General features: G+C 38.5%; 1 protein-coding gene across 1 annotated transcript in view; it reads left to right on the forward strand.

Moving 5' to 3' along the window:
• Nucleotides 1-20,698, forward strand: part of GRM3 (glutamate metabotropic receptor 3) — a 105,807-nt gene that overhangs the window by 79,049 nt on the left and 6,060 nt on the right. Inside the window, exon 4 of the mRNA XM_065743733.1 lies at nucleotides 13,262-14,328. Within this exon, the coding sequence (XP_065599805.1) occupies nucleotides 13,262-14,328 (1,067 nt within the window). The remainder of the gene's footprint in view (nucleotides 1-13,261; nucleotides 14,329-20,698) is intronic.

Here is a 20,698-nt window from a genome sequence, read left to right on the forward strand (position 1 = left end):
AACACGTGATTTAGAAACTGAGCAATGATTTTTGTTCAGATCACATATTTGAGAGACAGAAGGCTCAGTAACCTAATTTCTCTAAACCACAGACTTTCTGTGTTTGCCTGCTGTTTGTTTTATTATAGTTATTATTTCATCTTTTGTTCTTCTGGCAAATGTCATATGAATCCCAAACACCTGGGTACAGTCAAAGCATTTGGAGGGCAGAAGGATGCAGGCAGCATTTTCATCCCCAAGCATGCTCATTTTCCTATCCCCAGTCTCTACAACAGGGAACAGCTATGGAAACACCATAGAATTATATTCTTATTCTTCACACAATTTGAACTGTGCAAGAACATGCAGCTGGAAAGCTGCTAGGTCTACTTATTGTGCCCTTGAAGGGCAAGATATCATATGAGGAAAGAGCCCTGTTCAGGATTCTTACCTCTTATATTTTAATATCTAATTTGGCTCTGAAAAGCCAACACAGTTACCATATTCTCTTCTGTTACCTTGTATAGAACAGCACTTTGGCAGTTCCAGAAGTATTCTCAGTTAGTCTCACTGACATGGTGAGAAACTCAGGCTGTACTCAGTATTAATAAGGATGAGGACAAGGACACAGGCAGTACTTTGCATAGGGATGCAACAGGACAGTGTGACACACCGGGAAAATAAACACTCTTCCAAGCAATCCAGGTGTGTTTTGGACTTCCACTGTGTCCCAGAGAAAATGTTTTTTCCAAAAGGAAATGCAAAACAAGCAAACAAACAGAAACAACAACAACAACAACAACAAAAACAAAATACAAAAACATAAACTCAGATAGCTAGTTCCAAAAATAACAAAATGCTACATTATGTTTTACCAAATCTCTCTTTCTCTTGGCAGCTAACCTTTCAATCATGCTTGAAAGATAAAATTGAAAGCATCTTGTATAAAAAAATATTTTTTCTCCTTTATATAATTTCATTCCTGGAAGACATATACTTCACCCAATAAAGCATATTGCAAAGATATTTCCAAGCTAACAGTGACTTAATGGGATCTCATACCAAACCAGTATAGCTGTACTAATATCACACAGCCTTCAACCCACCCCAGTAGTCCAGTTTAAATGCAGATCTTGAACCTACATCACTACATAACACATCTCCAGGAATATCTGCCACGAGCTGACTGCTGTGTTTGTCCCTGTTAAACTGCAGTGCAGATGAGCATGTGAACCTATTTCAGCTTTCTGCTATTGCCTTCAACTTTGTCGCTGCCTATTTCTAACTCCTAGTGTAGAAAAAACTGAATGAGCCAAAGATTTGCAGATCCAAATAAAAGTTTACCTTTCAGATGTTTTTACAAAAAAAAAAAAAAAAACCTGTAAGAGCACCTTTCACAAATTGACCTTCTACATTAATCCTATCAACTGCAAACTGGATGGACTTAGCAGGGAGACGTGTTCAAGGGTGACTTCTTTCCTTTCTTCATCTATTAGGTCCACATTTCTAAACACCTCTAAAAACATTTTAGAGAATGTGTGCTTTGGCATCAATGCAATATTTATGGCTATTTTGTTAGCAGATACAGGATATAATGTAAAAAGATATTTCACTGCTGTTATCTGGGTGAGTCATTTCCTTGTGTTCCTTTCTTCCTGCCATGAAAACATATTTTGTCTGAGGATGAATACAGGATGAATACAAAGAACGTTAAAATTCTTCAAGGCAGCAGGAAGAGCACACACATTCATGGACAGGGATATCAGAATCAGAGAAACTTATAAAAAATTGTCCACAAAACCCTGCCTAAAGCACGGCTCAGTCACAGGAGATATCCTTTCATTTGCTTTCTCACTTCTTGCTCCATGCAGCAGCAGTCAGAACCCATTCAGCTGCTCACCACTGGGATATAAAGAGGTTCAGTAGCAAGTCACAGTGGCGATTACTCCAAATATAAGTCTTCAGTATTGAGGTATATGAATCATAAAATATTACTAAAATCATTAAACTGGCTCATAGCGTGTATGCAGCAAAACTCTGTAGCCCACAAGAACAGCACAAAACTGAGAGTAGTGATGTTGAGAATCACTGAGATGGCTGCCCACACTCAATAAAAAGGAAGCAGAGGTTTACATACCTCCTGCTCAAAAGAGCCAAGCCCCTCAGTCTTGCATTCACTTTTCATCTCCTACAGTTTTGCTCTTCTCATTACAAGCCCATCTTTCTACTTGCCAACACATTAATTACCGTATCTAGTCTAATGGCACATATATATTTATCACTTTTCCTGCAGAAGAAACTCAAAACTACTTTTGAAGGCTGTGATGCTCACTAAATGTGGATGTGCAATCCCTCTTCTGCTTAGGTTTCACGCAGAACATTTTCCTATTTGCTGTTACACACATTTCTGACAACTTGGCAGACAACAGAATAAGCTAATGCAGCAGTTTCTTTGAACATATGAAATAGTTACCACTTCTGTGACTTAAATATGAGGGTTGATTAGGAAAATATATTAGTTCTAGCCGGAGGAAGAAAAGCTCTGTGCTAAGTGGAAATAGGGAAATTATTAGCATGAGAAAACTGGGTGAAGTGTGGTCTTGAAGAAAGTCCTCGTGCTGAAAGTATCTATCACAGAAATCCTGTGTAATGCCATGGCTGAGAGTGTATGGATTTTCAGGATGGACTGTGATTTGTAATAGATGCATCTGATGTTGCTTCAACACTGTGCCACATCATCAACCGTATTCTTGTATGGGAAGGTTGGTCAGAAAAGGCACGCTCAAAATCACTCACTGTTTTTACACCTAATTAATATTACTCAATGAATGATTGTTGATTTTGCATTAGAAGAATGTGGTGAACAATAGATCAGAAAGAGGTAATTTTTTTTCTACAGAAAAGGAGGGAGAATCTCTTAGTGTTTTGATAGCAGTGGTGATAACTTATAGCATCCATGGCCAGGAGACAGACCGAGGAGAGTGCAGTTCTCTCCATTTGTCTTTTGTTCCCTTTCTTGTAGAAGCCATTAAAGTCCTTGTAGCTACTCAATATCTCCTTTATCATTTCAGCATACACAGGATGTTTTGCATATGCTTTATACATGTACATATACTTGGATTGTGTCTTAGAATCAATCTTCTCTTCTTTCCAAGGTTTGATGATTAGTAACTGACTCTTTGTATGTATGCTTGCACATCTGGAGCTTCAAGCATATTCCTCTGCTTCAGCTACAGATCTCTCCTACTGTATTCCTTTGGGAACACTTTCTTGGTGATTCTTTACTTTCCATAGTTAGTCTTAAATTTACCACAAAATATGAGAAAATATTTGATCATATGCAGAAGTGGATTTGCTGCCCTCTTCCAATCTAGACAGCAATGACATAAGCAAGTATACATCCTGTGACCCTAATGTTCTTGAAAACAATAAACATGGAGCCAAGAAAATTTTACCTGTAGTCTCCAAAAGTTGATTTTTTTCCATAATATCTGTGTATGGCCCTGATGGATGGAGTAACTGATCTATGCACTGAGATCTTGATGCCAGTTCAGCAGATTGGTCCACTGGGCAATGACAGACCTTCACCAGCCAGTGCCAAATAGGACAGGTATGATGCTGTCAGGAACTGTAAAAAAAAAAAGTTCTAAAATATGTTACACTCCTATTACATTTGCACATGTATATGAATAAATAGATCAAGGCTAGTAAACAGTCCAGTAACTGAAAAAAAAAAATTAAATCATCTTAAAAGCACTTTAGAAAAGTCAGATGAGGGTTCAAAGCAGTATTGTTTGTGTCCTTTCCAGATCTCGGTAATACTTTATTAGTCTGAACCCATCAATGTATCTCTGCTTAAACCATTATCCAGACAAACAAATCAACATTTCTTTTCTCATTTTTTTCCCTGAGGTCCAGTGATTGCTGCTGCTGCTGCTGAACTGATTCACTGGAGCAAAACGTTAGCAAAAATTATTTTGTGCTCCCGGCTTTATCTTTTCCTCCTGAAAGCAGGAGAATTTGCAGCCATTAAAAGGACATGCAGCTTGCATGTGGCAGTATAATGCATTCCAGTGAACAGTGACAATTTTGAGAGAGGTGATGTGCTGCTCTTATAGCTGGGGTGAGATATGTGTGAAAAACCTAAGACAGGTGTTCTTACCCTCTATCTCACTACCTCTTCACTGAAATTCACTGATGGGAAACCCCACTTTCACATCTTGATTGATTGACTCAGCATTTGATCATTCACAAGATATACCATATTGAATATTGACTTAACCTGTCATTTTATTAGATGCACATTTCTAGCTATTGTATTTCTATATGGAAATGAGGAAAAAGAAAAATCCAGGCTCAACGTTTTACAAAGGATGGCACACTTAATATATGTAGGGGCCTAACTGATAGTACTACTTTGATGATTTCTCCATCACTGGAATTCAAGCTTGTCAGCTCCTTCAACATATTTCTCCCCACCATAGAGGAGCTCTGTAAAAAATGTACATGCCTCAGATAGACACTCTGGCAAAATTTAAGTTAAATAAATATCAGCCATTTTTTCGCATGCATATTGTATTCACAGAAAGAGATGTTCCTCTGCAGAATCTTATAACATAAAATGCATGAAACAATTACATTTTCAGCTGAACTCCAACTTTTCTTCGCTTCCATCAACATTACATGAAGTGTGCCAAATGCTATAACTGAGCTGCGTAACATGTCTGAGCTAAAGATTGCTATGGGTGTTTCATTAAAGCACTGTTTCTTTATTCAAGCTTTGAACAATCCTACAATGCCTTTATTTCCACAAAAGGTTCAATAAATCTGAGTTTCAGTTATTTTGAAAAGATGCCCTCCTTAGAAATCACTACTTCATAGTTTCCTTCTCCTATTGGAAATACAGTTTCACTTGTCAAATTGCCTCATGATTAGTAATTTTTAGGGTGATTGCTGAGAGTTTGCATTAGCTTATTAACAAAAATAATAGCATAGAGTCGTAGATTTCATAGGAAAATTCAGTATCTTTATTAAACTGCCCACATAGCTGGGAAAAAAAATGCTTTCAGCATAATACATCTTTTTGTATCTTGCCTTGCATTGTCATCAGGGCCTTCTGATTCCAAACTACATAGCTTTAAAGAAGAAAAACTCTCAGCAATCGCTCTGCAAATGGATAGTAATGAGGGTTTTGGCAAACTGAAGTTGTATTTCCAGAAGGAAGAAAAATCTGATATACTGAAGTCCAAGCAGAGCTGCTCCTTCAAAACAATTGAAGGTCAAATTCTAGAGCAAATTTTCTGATGACCTAATGAAGTGACCTTGTGTTTGAAAGCCTGTGCACTTCTTCCATCTATAGACTGGTCTAATAAGAAGTTTTGTCTTTTTTACAAGCTTGAAATTTGTTGTATCTTAGACCATAATATGTACAGTATTACTACTACTAAATGCTAACATTTTAAGTAGTTAAATCTATGTCAGCTCACCTGATCTGGGAGTGTCATCATATAAGGCCAATTAGGAAATAACTGCCAGAGGGTCTATTTCAAGGTTCATTTGGTTCTGATCTCTAAGGGCAAACTATCTAACTGAATTATTCAGAGCACCGTCTGGAAACACCTCTCTAATCCTCAAATCCCCACAGAGGAGAGGATGTTTTAACCAACATCCTTTAATATCTTAAAAATAGTAATCTATTCATGTTTCCTTTAGGCCAAAAGAAAGAATGACAAAATAATTTGTTAGCTATTCACCATTTCCTTAGCCATCAGCTACTATATGCAGTCTGGGGAGTGCAACATGTCATGAAATGGTGCCTCCAAAACAAGAACAGATTTATGCCCCTGTGACTTAATGTAGTCCCTCTCTTAGTCCAAAAGGAAGTGAATTAAAAAATAAAATTAAATTAAACATAGCCTCAGCTACATCAGAGATTAATTGATGTTTAAGGTATGGCACAGTTTCCCATTGCTGAGGTTAAATGAGAATATCCTTCGTCCAGTTTAGGAACAGGGAATTCCTAAACCTCTGAATGGCAAAAAGTCTCAAGCAAAGTACCAAGTTCTGAAAACAATGTTAATGTTCTATCAAGTGCCAAATAACTCACCAGGACATTCATTTGTTCCTCATATAGAGGCATCCAAAAACAATACCAAAGGCCAGCCCAGAGTTTACAATTCCAGCTTCCAAGCTTTTGTCTTGTCACCTTAGCAATGGCCATAATTCTTCATAATGGAACTGGGTTATCTTTGCTTATGTCTACAAAAAAAACCTATTTGGCCTGCGGGAGGATTTAGGCTGTTTAAAGTTACAGTTTAATTTCCTTTGTAATTACAAGTTGATTGCTGGTATAAATTACCTTGTATGCATTTTGTGTCTTGTGACAGCTATTTCCTAAAGTGGGTGATCTTAAATTAAAAGAGTGGTATCAATTGAAAGGTATTACTATGTCAGAGTTCATTCATATAAGTTATCAACCAAATAGACACAGGAAACAGAAAAAAAAAAGAAAAAAAAAAAGAAAAGAAAAAAAGGAGGAATAAAAAGCTTGAAAGCTTTTGCATACATTGTTGGTTTGTTTTCTAATGCAACTTTACCAAAGAGCTTCTTCAAGAAATTTTCTTAATTTAAGGGGATTACTTTTTAATTTTTTATAGTGAAATATAACAGTTGCAAAATATGTACAGGTTTTTGCTTTCCATGTCTCAAAATCCAAATACTTTGATAAATCAGAAATCCCCTTTTTAATTCTCTACATTTACCTTAAAGAAAAAGAGTGAATTCTTAAAGATAACTACGTCTCCTTGATGAAAGTTAGTAACTTAGAATCTAACTCATTTTTCCCTACTCTTAAGAACTCCATAATCCTCCAAGAGCTACACAAGCAAGGGAACAGCACATGCCTAAAGCTGTAAAACTTAATACTCAGAGCAAGTATCTTGTAAGACAGGTAGGTAGGTAGGGAATTTTTCACTCAGTCAAACTGAGAAGAATGACAAGATGAATAAATTACTGTAATCTTTTATACCCTTAGTTTATTTTATTAGATGTATTTGAGCTGGTTACTCTCATTACAGTTGGCCAGAAAAAAAACACAGGTACAGTTTGGCTGATTTATCTCTCTAAGATGAACCCTAGAAATGTCTCTTTTTTGTAGGATAGGAGTGTTGGATACCTAACTCATATGCAGATATCTGCGTGGAGGACCTTTGCAGGTAGTCCTGGAGAAACCTTTCTTTGCCTGACTACTGCAAATCTTATGAGGGTCTCTGAAGTGTTTAAATTCCCTACAGTAAATGATATTCTAACCTGGGTGAGGAACCACAGAAAGATAAATGGAAAATATGTAGATAGATAGGAAAATCAGATTTGCAGAAAACTAATCAGAGATTGTTGTAACCAGTTGCAATCCCACAATCCTCTCACAGAAAATATCCTTACATAGCCCATGTTTCTATGCATTTCCACATAGTACTCTTCTCCGTTCTAAAGTGTTCCCAAGTAAAACTGAGCCAACAGACAAGATATTCAAATGTTTGTGCATATTTTTTGAAAGAGAAGAATCAATCTTACACATGATCCAAACACACCCAGAAATGATGGTGGAGAGTTTATCAGTGACTACTTGTCTGTGTGAAAGATGGCAATTTAAGTCCACTCATTAATTATTAACTGTGGAGAGGTGCAATCCAGCAGCACTTCACTCCAAGCATTCCTTATGCTAACTTTCAAATTGCCAGATTTCAGTGTCCTTTCTGCCAATCAGGTGTGAAACCATCTGCATTATAATAAGAGAGAAACAAGAGTGGATGGATCAGGTCTTTGTTACATGGTATGAATGTTCAGCCAAGCAGAAACAAGTCACCTGGACCTCAGCAAACAACATCTAGCTAAAAAATAAGAGAAAATGAAAAGCTATGTGAAAATGAAAGATATGTGAATTCTCAGGGTTCTTTGTGATACTTTTCAAAAGAAGGTATCGTGCACACAGATAAGTCTGTTGGACAAACACACCGCATCCTGTTCTTATATTATAATCATAGCTTTTCCTTTTAGTGCTGTAGTAAAGCATTGCCCAGGACATATGTAACATGAAGGAGTAGGAGGCACTGAAAAAAAATCTTTTTTTTTTCCATTGCATAAACAAATAGCTCGTTTTTCTTAAATCAGAAGTTCAGAGTTTTTGCAGCACCATAGTGTGACCAAAGAGGTTTTACTGAACATTGCAATAACTCTCATCTATTCCCTCTTGTGTTTATTTAAAAAACCCATGATCACTTTATAGGCTGTTGGCCAAAATTTTTAAGACCAAAAGACTATAGGAAAATAGCACACAATACTCCTTTTCACATTCCTTTCTGTACCTCATGAAATCCCACAGCTTCACTAGCTGCTGAGCCTTCATCAAGCCGTAATATTGATGAATTGCCTCCTAGCTAGTGAATGATGTCTCTGATCTGTACCTTGTTTTGAAAGAATGCATGCTGCTAGCACATCACAGATGCATGTTTTATTGAGTATGAAAGATGTTCTCATATGTGGGCATGCCTGTCATCATTCCTACCAGGAAATGTTACAGATGTTGTTTTCTGCAAGATAACACCTATACACTCAGCTCCGTGCCAGACACATGCAAGGCTCTGTATGCAAAATATCCATGCTGGCCAAAAGACATTGCTGGCAAACAAAACTGTCTGATTCCTATCTCTGTAAGATGATGCTTATTTTCTTCCTGTCTTGTAAAAGTTTCCCTCTGCCTAAATAGGATTTAAACCACTTAACTTTCTACATCTACTCATCTCTGTCTAAAAGATCCTGAAGTGGTGAGGCTGCACCTAGAGTACTGCATTCAGTTTTGGACCCCTCACTACAAGAAAGACACTGAGACCCTGGAGAGTATTCAGAAAAGGGCACTGAAGCTGCAAGAGGTGTGGAGCACAAGTCTTACAGGGAGCAGTTGAGGGAACTGGGATTATTCAGTCTGGAGAAGAGGAGGCTCAAGGGAGACCTTATTAATTTAGTAGTTGGGTAGAGATAGTGATAGGAGGATGGTTGGACTAGATGATCTTATAGGTCCTTTCCAACCTTATGAACTTATGAACTTATGAACTTACAGCTGCCTGAAGGGAGGTTGTGGTGAGGTGGGGATCAGCCTCTGATTCCATGTAACAGTGGCAGGACAAGAGGGAATGGCCTCATGTTGTGCCAGGGGAGGTTCAGGATGGATGTTAGGAAGAATTTCTTCTCAGAAGGAGTAGTGATGCATTGAAACAGGCTGCTCAGGGAGGTAGTGGAGTCATTCCTGGGTGCATTCAAGAAACGTAGACATGGCACTGAGGTACACGGGTTAGTAGGCACAGTGGAGATGGGTTAATGAATGGACTAGATAACCTTAGTGGTCTTTTCCAACTGCAATGATTCCATGATTCTATGATTCTAAGTATTTTTCTCCTGATTGATACAATTTGTGGATTCAAACGCATTTTTATAAGAAAGATTTCCCATACCACTGCTTAAAATAATACTTTTGCTCAATAATTAAACTAATCCTCCTTTCAAAAATTTCCTTCTGAATGCTTTCATGTCAGCAAGAATTGCATAGCACTGATACAAAATATGATAACACAACCCACCTGTATCTAACTGCACAAAAGTGAAAACAGAATAGTTTTTATAATAGTGATTTATATGATTGTTGGAAAAGATAATCCCACTCTAAGAAGACAGAAACAAAATTACATAACTCACTAAATAAAAATTATGCTATCTTCTTATCCCTGGTATTAAAATAGTCATAAAGTTGCACAGTCTTTCTTCTGTTATTTGAACCAGAAGGAGATTGTCCTCCACTTCTAGAATGGCACTGCTCTTCTATCTTCGTTGCTAAACTGCTGCAAGCTGGAGCAAAAATCTTTGCTGGTTTATCTTTAGTTAATTTTTAATTACTCTTTCTTTTCCTTGACAACTTCTTTTACAGAATTTCTCTTGGATAACTGTTTTGCATAAGGACAACTCATTTCATGAAGTGCAAGGGGAGGAAAAGACTCAAAGACATAGCTCAGAGGAGATGAAGTACACATTGTCATTTCACATAGCTATTTGCATAGCACAGATAGACCTAGAGGGTCTTGTTTCCCAAAACAGCATGGCCACAACTCTAAAAAAGGCCTACCAGAAATACCTGTTTTAAAGATCATATCATAGAATCAGAGAATCATGTTATCATTAAGTTTGGAAAAGACCTCTAAGATAATCTAGCCCAGCCATTCACCTACTATTACCCACTAAATCATATCCCTAAGTACTACATCTACCCTTTCCTTAAACATCTCCAGAGATGGTGTCTCCACCACCTCTCTGGGCAGCCTATGGCAATGCGTCACCACTCTTGGTGAAGAAATTCTTCTTAATATCCAGTATGAATATGAAAGATTCATACTGGATATTACTCATGAAACTGAAATTTAACTATGAAAAGATTCTCAGAGTCTTTTGAGATGGTTTTGACATTTCATCTCTGGGAAAATCATCTGTCAGTAGGCAAAAAATATGCCCTTTACTCTAGAAAATAATGTCTTCTTTTCTTATGTTTCTGTGTTCTTGTCTATAAGCATCTCATATTTATTATTACCATTAGATCATCTTTTCTGAAAACGAGACTTTTGGAAGCGAAGCCTAATATATATTGATAAATAAGTGTTAAAATGCATTAGCAATTTTGTATGTGATCAGTATTTGTATTAATTGCTGCCACCCAGTGGGCTCATTGGTATGCTTTGGCTCACCATAGTGTAATTTAATATGTCGTTTTATGTCTAAATGACTTCATCCTCTCCATTTGAAAGAGTGCCATTTATTTTCCTCCATCAGCAACCACTAAAAGTGAATGTTTCCAACTACAAGCTGTGGTTGATTTAAAACAAATTGACAAAAGCCTTTTTATCATATTTGTAGTATGGGAACAGCCTCATGCAAGGCAATATACACAGAAGTTTCAAGCTAACTATATGTGAGATTACCTTCTTTGCCTTCTGGACCTAGCTGCAAAGTTCAAGGCAAATACTTCATTCTATATAAATGATAAATACTCTACAAGAACTATGAAGTTGCTATTCATGCTGCATAGAGGGAATTCTTTCCTGGAAAATGGTGATATTTCTGACTCTTATTTCATTTCCACTGGGTATTTATGCACTTGAAGTTATGCACATGTCAGAAGATTAAGCCTTGCAACCAGTTTGCAGTTTGTCTTGTTTACCACCAGTCCCAGTAGATGTCACAGGTTCTCAACACACCTCAGGACTTGGCCTGTATAACACTGAAGTGAATAAATTGGCTCTTAAAACTGGGCTGCTGTGTTAACAGCTTCTACAATCTATGTAAGTGTTATGAATAATGAAATAAGACCCTGGTGATGACAACACATTATTGAAGGACTGTTAAGTGCTGCATTATGATTTCATTTTAATGCTGTTACTGGCTGAGAGAGACTGTGTGCCTATGGAGGAGGCAATGAAAGGGCTCTGCCTAGTATTCCTCTTCTTGACCTATATTTTTAATCTAGCTACTTGTTTAATTTAGAGCATGTAGTATCCAGAAGGACTGGCCATTTGGAAGGCTTACATTACCCTTAATTTCTGTGCACTCAGAGGTCTTGTTGGATGAGTCTGTAGTACAACTAGATGCTAAAAGTGAAGAAAAAAAGTGGAAAAAAATGTTCATTCCTTGTCTACACAAACTTAACTTGTAATCCTGCGAACCAATACTGTCTACCACTGTAACTGATGCAGGTGAGGAGGCAAAACACAGCAGAGGGCAGGGATAAGAATAGAGAATCTTGGCTCAAAACCAGGATAAACTGTATGTAGAAGTAAATTATCTTCCTACTTTGCTCTAAGGGAAGTAAAAGATTGAAAAAAGAAATGTGATTTCAGGTCTAGTTCCTGCAGATGTCCAGGTTGTGTATCAACCCTCCAACCACTGCATCTGCACTGAAATCACTGTCCCTTTTTCTGACCTTAGTGGAAGTGCTGCAATGTGCTCTGCAGGAAAAAAAAAAAAAAAAAAAGAAGGTGAGAGAATTTGGCCTCCGTGCTTTATAGAAGCTAAATAAATCTACTGCAACAAATCCAGAGTATCTGGAAGTTGAAGCGAAGAAATATATTACATCTTTATACAATATTGGTGGTGCTCAAGCACAGCATGGGCACAGATGCAGGTGTAAAGATTTATTCCAGCAATGACAATGGAACCATTTCTGTAACCAAAGACACTGGGAATGAAATCACCTTTATTGCTCATCAATGGTTAAAAAAACAAACAAACAAACAAAAAACCCTTTTCTTTTTCTTTCTGCCTTTAAAGCCATTCACCTTTGATGCTATAGCAAACAACTGATAAATCATGTGGTATATGCAATTTCCTCCCACATTTTTAATAATTCTTCATTCCCTGCATGAACTCAGGTAGAGGAAAAAGAAAAACTCTCTAGAGCTTAACATTTGGAAGTGTTACAATACTGATTTCCCACAGAAGGTCACAGATCTAGCTTGTGTTTCTTTCATCTATTCCCCAAACAAGATAAAAGACCAAAGCAACACATTCTAGGAAGATCAGATTGAAAATTGAAAATTGAAATTGAAATTTGAAAATTGAAATTGAATTGAAAAATTGACCAAAAAATTGGAAAACTAAAGCAAAACAGTAGGGTTTCTTAAATTCCAAAAACATGGGAAGATATTAAAAAGATAGAATAAGAAATTGTTGAGAATCTCAGACTTCATCATCATAAAAATGGATCCTCTATTCACCTTCACTCCATACTGCTGGACTAAACACTGATGTGTATAAATCTGACAATTCATTTTTCTTATTACTCAGAAAAATCTGACTTAATAGTATACCTCTTTCTTTCAAGAAAAAATGTGAAAATTCACAGTTATGCACAATGTGAGAAAATATGAAAGTATTCATTAGTATCTAGAGTAAAATATAAGGATAATGGTAACACAACTCTAGGCATCCACAACTATTTTTCATTCAGTAAAGTGAAATAAAGTTCAATTATTTCAGCCCTTATTGTCTTTCATGTCTGAAGAAGGTAAAAATATCTCAGACATATAAAGACATCTTGACTTACCTGTTGGCACTTGAGTTGGATTATGTAAGCTGTCAGGAGTTTGTGCTTCTCATAGGGTTACAAATGTCATCTTCAGTTCTGATAATAATATTCTCTATTTCTGTTTTTGTTGTTTTTTGTTTTGTGGTGTTTTTTTTTTCACAGCTCCATTCAATCCTCCCAATGCTGCAGACAGCACAGTCAAGTTTGATGCCTACGGAGATGGGATAGGTCGTTACAATGTGTTTAATTTCCAATACACTGGAGACAGATACTCCTATGTGAAAGTTGGTCACTGGGCAGAAACCCTGTCACTTGAAGTAGACTCCATCCACTGGTCGAAGAGCTCTGTCCCTGTCTCCCAGTGCAGTGACCCCTGTGCTCCTAATGAGATGAAGAATATGCAACCAGGAGATGTCTGCTGTTGGATTTGTATTCCCTGTGAAACATATGAGTACCTGGCTGATGAATTTACTTGTGCAGACTGTGGGCCAGGAAAATGGCCAACAGCTGATCTGACTGGCTGCTATGACCTACCAGAAGACTACATCAAGTGGGAAGATGCTTGGGCAATAGGTCCTGTTACCATTGCATGCCTGGGCTTTATTTGTACATTTTTGGTCATTGCAGTGTTTATCAAGCACAACAATACTCCCCTAGTCAAAGCCTCTGGTCGTGAACTATGCTATATATTGCTCTTTGGGGTCTTCCTGTCTTACAGCATGACGTTCTTCTTCATAGCCAAGCCTTCTCCAGCTATCTGCACCCTACGTCGTTTGGGGCTAGGAAGTTCCTTTGCTGTCTGCTATTCTGCACTCCTGACAAAAACGAACTGCATAGCTAGAATATTTGATGGTGTAAAGAACGGTGCTCAAAGGCCTAAGTTCATCAGCCCCAGCTCTCAGGTCTTCATATGCCTGAGTCTCATTTTGGTACAGATTGTGATGGTGTCCGTGTGGCTCATCTTGGAGGCCCCTGGCACCAGAAGGTACACTCTTCCTGAAAAGAGAGAGACTGTCATATTGAAATGCAATGTTAAAGATTCCAGTATGTTAATCTCCTTAACATATGATGTAATCCTCGTAGTCTTATGTACTGTGTATGCCTTCAAAACAAGGAAATGCCCAGAGAACTTCAACGAGGCCAAGTTTATCGGTTTCACAATGTACACAACGTGCATCATTTGGCTGGCCTTTCTCCCCATATTTTATGTGACATCCAGTGACTACAGAGTAAGTCTTTGGATATACGTTTCTATAAATCATCTGCATCACTTTAATGAACCCTGTCATCATTCACTAAAAGCTTCTCTCACTTCCTTTGTCATCTGTATCCCCCATAAACAAACTGTTTTAATGCTATTGTTCAGTTAAGTATATTACCAAATTTTAGTTTATTTCTATGAAAGATGTCCTCATTTTGAACTGTGAATGTGTAGCTGGAAGTGTAAGGGATTAGTACTGTCAATCTCATTGTGATAGAGGCATAGTACATAGATTAAGTATTAGAATCACAGAATCATAGAACTGTTTGAGTCAGAAGGGACCATTAAATGTCATCTACTCCGACACTTCCACAATGAACACCTTCAGCTAGATCAGGTTGCACAGAGACCTGTCCAGACTCACTCTAAATGTTTCCAGGGATGGGGCATCCACATCAATGGGCAACTTGCTCCAATGCCTCATCACCCCCACTGTAAAAGACTTTTCTTTATATCTCATCTAAATCTTCCCTCTTTTTGTATGAAAATGCTTCTCCTTGTCCTATCACAACAGATTCTGCTAAAGAATCTGTCCTCTTCTTTCTTATATCCCCCTTTAGATACCTAAAGGCTACTAGCAGATCACATGAGAGCCTTCTACCCTCCAGGCAGAACAGTCCCAGCTCTCTCTCTCCTTGTAGGAGAAGTGTTCCTTCACTTGAATCATTTTTGTGGCTGTCCTCTCGATGGGCTCCAACAGGTTCACATCTCTCCTGTACTGAGGATTCCATATTTGGACACAGTACTCCAGACGAGGACTCACCAGAACAGAGTAGACAGTCAGGATCACCTCCCTTACCCTGCTGACCATGTCTCTTTTGATACAGCCCAGGATACGATTGGTTGTGATTTCAGTGCTGACTCGTGTTCAGCTTGCCATCAACCAGTACCACCAAGCCCTTTTTGGCAGGCCTGTAATCCATCCTTACACCCACCAGGTTGTACTGATAGTGGATGTTGCCACGACCCAGGTGTAAGACCTTGCACTTGGATTTGTTGAATCTCATTAATTTCTCCTAGGCCCACTGCTTGAGACTGTCTAGGTCCCTCTGGATGGCACCCCATCCCTTGGGCATGTTGACCATACCACACAGTTTGGTGTCATCTGTAAACTTGATGAGGGTGCATCCAATCCCACTCTTAATGTCACTGATGAAGATATTAAAGAACATCTGTTCTAGTTCTGACCCCCAAGGGACACCACTCATTAATTATCTCCATCCAGACACTGATGCTTTGACAGTTTCTCTCTGGATACGGTCTTGCAACCAGTTACTCACATATCTATCAAAGAGTCCACCCATCAAAATTGTATTTTTCCAATTTAGAGATATAAATATTATGGGGGTACTATGTTAAAGGCCTTACTGAAGTCCAGATAGATGATACTAGTGGCTCTTCCCCTGTCCATTAATACAGTTATGTCATCACAGAAGACCACTAGATTGGTTAGGTGGGACCTGACCTTGCTGAAGCCATGCTGATTGACTTATATCACCACTGTCTCTTGCACATGCTTAGCATAGCTTCCAGGAGGATCTGTTCCATGATCTTCCCCAGTACAGAAGTGTGTTCATACTAGTACGTCAGAATGTGAAGCTATAGTCCTAACAACAACAACAACAACAAAATAGTTGAGTATGCATGAGTCACAGAGTTATTTGGTAGAGGTAGGCCTTAAATTAAAAACTGAAGCAATTAGTCTCTCTTTTTTTACTTTCCAATAGATGTTATGCTTTAATACAGAACAACTTATTCTCTCTCCACTTTGTAGAAGATAAATACATCACTGAGCAGAAGATACTGGTCAGCATTAGTAAATAACCTTAAAAATATTAAATTGTTATAATTGTCACACCGTTTTGAAAAGATCCAGGTTAAATAAAATTATATTTTTGGACTGAAGAAAATTATCTCGGTAGAATATTTTGAATGACTCAACTGGAAATCTCATAGTTACTATGACATGAGAAGTGATTGCTGGAGTTGGCCCTTGCAGTAAATTGTACTGAATTAGTTCAACTTTCTGCCCAGCAAAAAGGTAGGAGACAGGGTGGTATCATCAGCAGTAGTATGTATAAGAAATTGCATGGGTAACTGGACATCTAATAATATCACTTAATATGCTTCTAGTGTGTCCATCCTGGACTGGTTTTCTCAGCTTAGAAAAGGTACTGAAAACCTTGAGAAAACAAGGATAGATAACAAACGACACCGTAAGACATACAGAGTGACAGTAAAAGAGCTAAATATATTTAGTCTAGACAAGAGCAAACCCGAGGAGACGTGATCACAGACTACAAATAATTTCAAGGCAACAAAAAAAGAAAAGAATTATTCTGTCTCAGGAGAAGTTAGAATGGCAAGTAATGGCTTGAAGCTAATGAAAGAAAAGCTTAAGATAGGCACTAGGGAAAAGCTCCTGACACTCAAAGTAATCAGGAAGCCATACACAAAGGAGAGTAATACTGGTTCAGACTGTCATATCACTGGGCAGCACAGGCACTAATGGCGAAGAGTGGCATGACTTGATTGCTCAAGTAACATTTTAAGCCTCATCTCCTGAGTGAGATTTTCAGGAGCACCTGTGAGCATTTATTTGGAATCAAAAGTTCCAAATAAGCCAATTTGAGTCCTATTCAGTGGACAGAAAAAGATTTTGACACTTTTTGACAGCTTCATAATGTTAGCAGATTTTTGAAAAAATAAATATCTACCCTTTGGTATTGTTTTGAAAAGCCTATTTTTAGTTTCCATGCAGTGTCACATGAAAAACTGTGACATCAACTTGCGCCATCGTCATGCATTCCAATACTGGTGGCATCACTAATGACCTATCTTAGAATCATAAAAGTAGCAATGAAAAAAATAAACATCAATCAGCTTGAGATTTTATTATTAGGGACTCCTCTCTATGATTCACCCTTCTGAAAGGAAGAAAAAAAAAAGGAGGGAAAGGGGAAGGGGAAGGGGAAGAGAAAGGGAAAGGGAAAGGGGAAGAGAAAGGGAAAGGGAAAGGAAAAGGGAATGAGAAAGGGAAAGGGAAAGGGAAAGGGAAAGGGAAAGGGAAAGGGAAAGGGAAAGGGAAAGGGAAAGGGAAAGGGAAAGGGAAAGGGAAAGGGAAAGGGAAAGGAAAAGGAAAGGGAAAGGGAAAGGGAAAGGAAAAGGAAAGGGAAAGGGAAGAAGGAAAGAAGGAAAAATGAGAGCTCCTGAAAATGTATCCAGAGGTTTGATGTTAGTCTCACTGTATTTCAGAAACATAAACTAGTATTTCAACATAATGTTCGTCCCTACCAGTAATGATTTGGAAATGTCCCCATATGAATTCTACAAGAGAAATGCCAGGCAGCACGGGATGCTATATAAATCTGTGTCTTACAAATCTATGTACTAATCAAACCCTCTGTTTAATTCAGGTGTCCTCTACTCTGAGAAGAGTGTATGGTATAGCTGTTCTTTTTTTATCTTTTAGACTAAGATTGCTTATATTGGCAGGATCATTTCTCCCTGAATAGAATAAATTTTACCACCAAATGGATTTCTGGGGAAAGTTCAAAGGTGAGCTCTTGGCATGTCAGACATGAAACCGGCTGTAGGATGTTTTCTACACATATCTTCCCATAGGCCCCAGTATTGGAAGGAACCTCTATGGATTGCTTAACTCAGCTTTGCTTAAGGCACTGCTACCTGCAGCATACTGCTCAGGACTATGTCCTGTGGGGTGTTGGATATTTCCTATGGTGAAGACTCCACAGTCTCTCTGGGGAATCTGTACCAGTATGACTATCTTCATGATTTCTTTGTACTTAAACAATATCTTGACTATCATCTTCTGCCAGAGTGCTGTCACTGGGCTCTAGTGGGAAGGGTCCTTTCTCCTGCCATGAGGTACATATACACATTGATAGGATACATTCTGGCTTTCTCTTCTCTGCCCTGGGCAGCCCCAATATTCAGACTCTCCTCATATGACAGTTCCTCCAGACCTTTCATCTTCTTTTTGGCCTTTGCATAGAATCATTAAGGCTGAAGAGACCACTGGGGACATCTAGTCCAACTGTCCACCCATCACCACCATGTCCACTAAATCACATCACTCAATGAGACATTGATCTTCTTGAATACCCTCAGGGACAGTGACTCCACCACCATCTTGGGCAGCCTGCTTCAATACCTCACCACTTTTTCTGAGAAGAAATTCTTTCTAATATCTAATGTGAACCTCTCGGCACAACTTGCCATTCCCTCTCAGCCTACCAATACTTACGTGGGGGAAGAGGCTGATCCTCACTTCGCCACAACTTCCTTTCAGGTGATTATAGAGAGCTATAACATTTCCCTTGAGACTCCCCTTTTCCAGACTGAACAACCCCAGTTCCCTCAGCCACTCCCCATAAGACTTCTGCTTCAGACCCTTCACAGCCCTTCTCTGGTCACACTTCAAGACCTCGATGTTTTTCTTGTAGAAAGGGGCACAAAACCGAAAGATTATCTAACATAAATATCAACAAGTACTCCAGTCTATCTTCAGTTCACCTTTATTAAATGCTTATCTCATTCTTACTTCATCAGCTTGTCAATGAGGAAGTTATGGGAAACAGTGTCAAATAACAGCTATAGTTATTTCAGTTATTTCACAGTGCCAGGTCTTTCCAACTAGAAGGCAATCAGGTTGGTGAAGTAGATTCCTAGAAGTCACAGCCTCCTGCAGCAATCCTTTTCCCAGCAGAAGCAAAGCAACCTGATGTACCTCTGAGACTCTCCTTGAGTCCTCCAGTGATCTGAGACCTAGTTCTCAGATAGTCTGGATCTTGAAGTAGAGACCAGAAATTGCTGTGTTTGGTAGCTATATCTCTTAGCTGTTCTGTTAGAAATTTTAATGAGAGCTTCTGGATAAGACAGACTTCTCTGATGCCATTAATTTTCACACAGAAATCCACGCTGATTTCATTGAGAAGTTCTTGAGAATCAAAGATAAAACAAAACCTTTTGGGACTAAATAAGCACAGATAAATTCACAGCAGTGCTAATACCTAGCACATTCAAGGGATTTTTTTGTTATTATTATTTTTTCACTCTATCACCTCAAGAAATGCAGATAGTGTGGGAAAATTCTGGGTGTTAAACTGATCATAGCAAAGTCTGTCAGAAGTTGCTGTTTCCACATTTGGTGAAGAGTAATTACCAATTATATGATCACCTTAATTACACTTACAGCCAACAAAGCACTTGGCGCTCCATGGATATATTAAGCATCAAAATCCACTTCTTAGATCCATTTTCATTTTGCAATAGTTGTTTCTGGCAAGGAGATGTGAGAAGGATTTCCATGGAAGAAAGCTCATCTCCAAGGACTGCAGGAGTGCATCTAAGGCAAAATGAGTCATGGATGTATGATCATTTAAATTAAGCAGTAGAGTTTAAGGTAGTTTAATTCAGCATCTTAATTAAGGAACTTGCCTGGAAGAACATAAACCGAAAATGAGGCAGTAAACTGGTGCCTAGTTACCTGAGTGAACAAAGAGGAAGATAGATTGACAGCATAGCTGCACTAACAAATGGCCCAAGGCAGTGAATCCGAAATCCTGTGCATTCCAAACAATTCATTTCTCAGTCCTTCTGTCTCAAAGTCAGGGCACTTTTCAGGGTCAATCTGAAAAATGTCACCAGCTGCAGTGTTTACTCAAAATCACACCTATGCCTCTGCAAGAGTTTGCTAAAGTTCTGAGATTGGAGTTGAAGCTGGAGGCTAAACTTGTTTTCAAATGGAAGCACTAAGGCATTTTAATGTAAAGCACACTACATGCAGCCTGGTTTCCACTGTACCCAGATTTGTTCAGTTGCTGCATTACAGATGACTTTCTGACCAATTTAGGAATCAAGTGTATGAGGGTGAGAGAAACAGAGCATTCTCACTCCTGTGCTAAGCTGAGGGAGATCATTTTCAGTCAAGTACCTTGACAAACTTGAAAGGTGGGCCAATGTAAACCCAATGAGGTTCAAGGAGGCCAAGTGCAAGGTTGCACTTGGATCAGGACAATTCCAGGTATGTGTAGATTAGGAGAATAACCTCTTGAGATCAGCCCTGATGAGAAGGACTTAGGGATCCTGATAGATGACAAACATAACATGAGCCAGCAATGTGCTTTTGCAGCCCAGAAGGCAAACAGTGTCTGGGCTGCATCAAAAGAGGGGAGGCCAGCAGGGAGAAGGAGGGGATTGTCCCTCTGCATTTTCAAGACTCCATTTGGAGTATTGCATCTAAGGTATGGGGCCTCCAGCTCAGGACAGATATGAAGCTTTTGGAGAGGATCCAGAGGAGGACAATGAAGATGATC

The sequence above is a fragment of the Cyrtonyx montezumae genome, unplaced genomic scaffold, assembly GCF_038088225.1.
Source record: "Cyrtonyx montezumae isolate F1298 unplaced genomic scaffold, pur_monq_1.0 scaffold_3, whole genome shotgun sequence".
Classification (NCBI taxonomy): domain Eukaryota; kingdom Metazoa; phylum Chordata; class Aves; order Galliformes; family Odontophoridae; genus Cyrtonyx; species Cyrtonyx montezumae.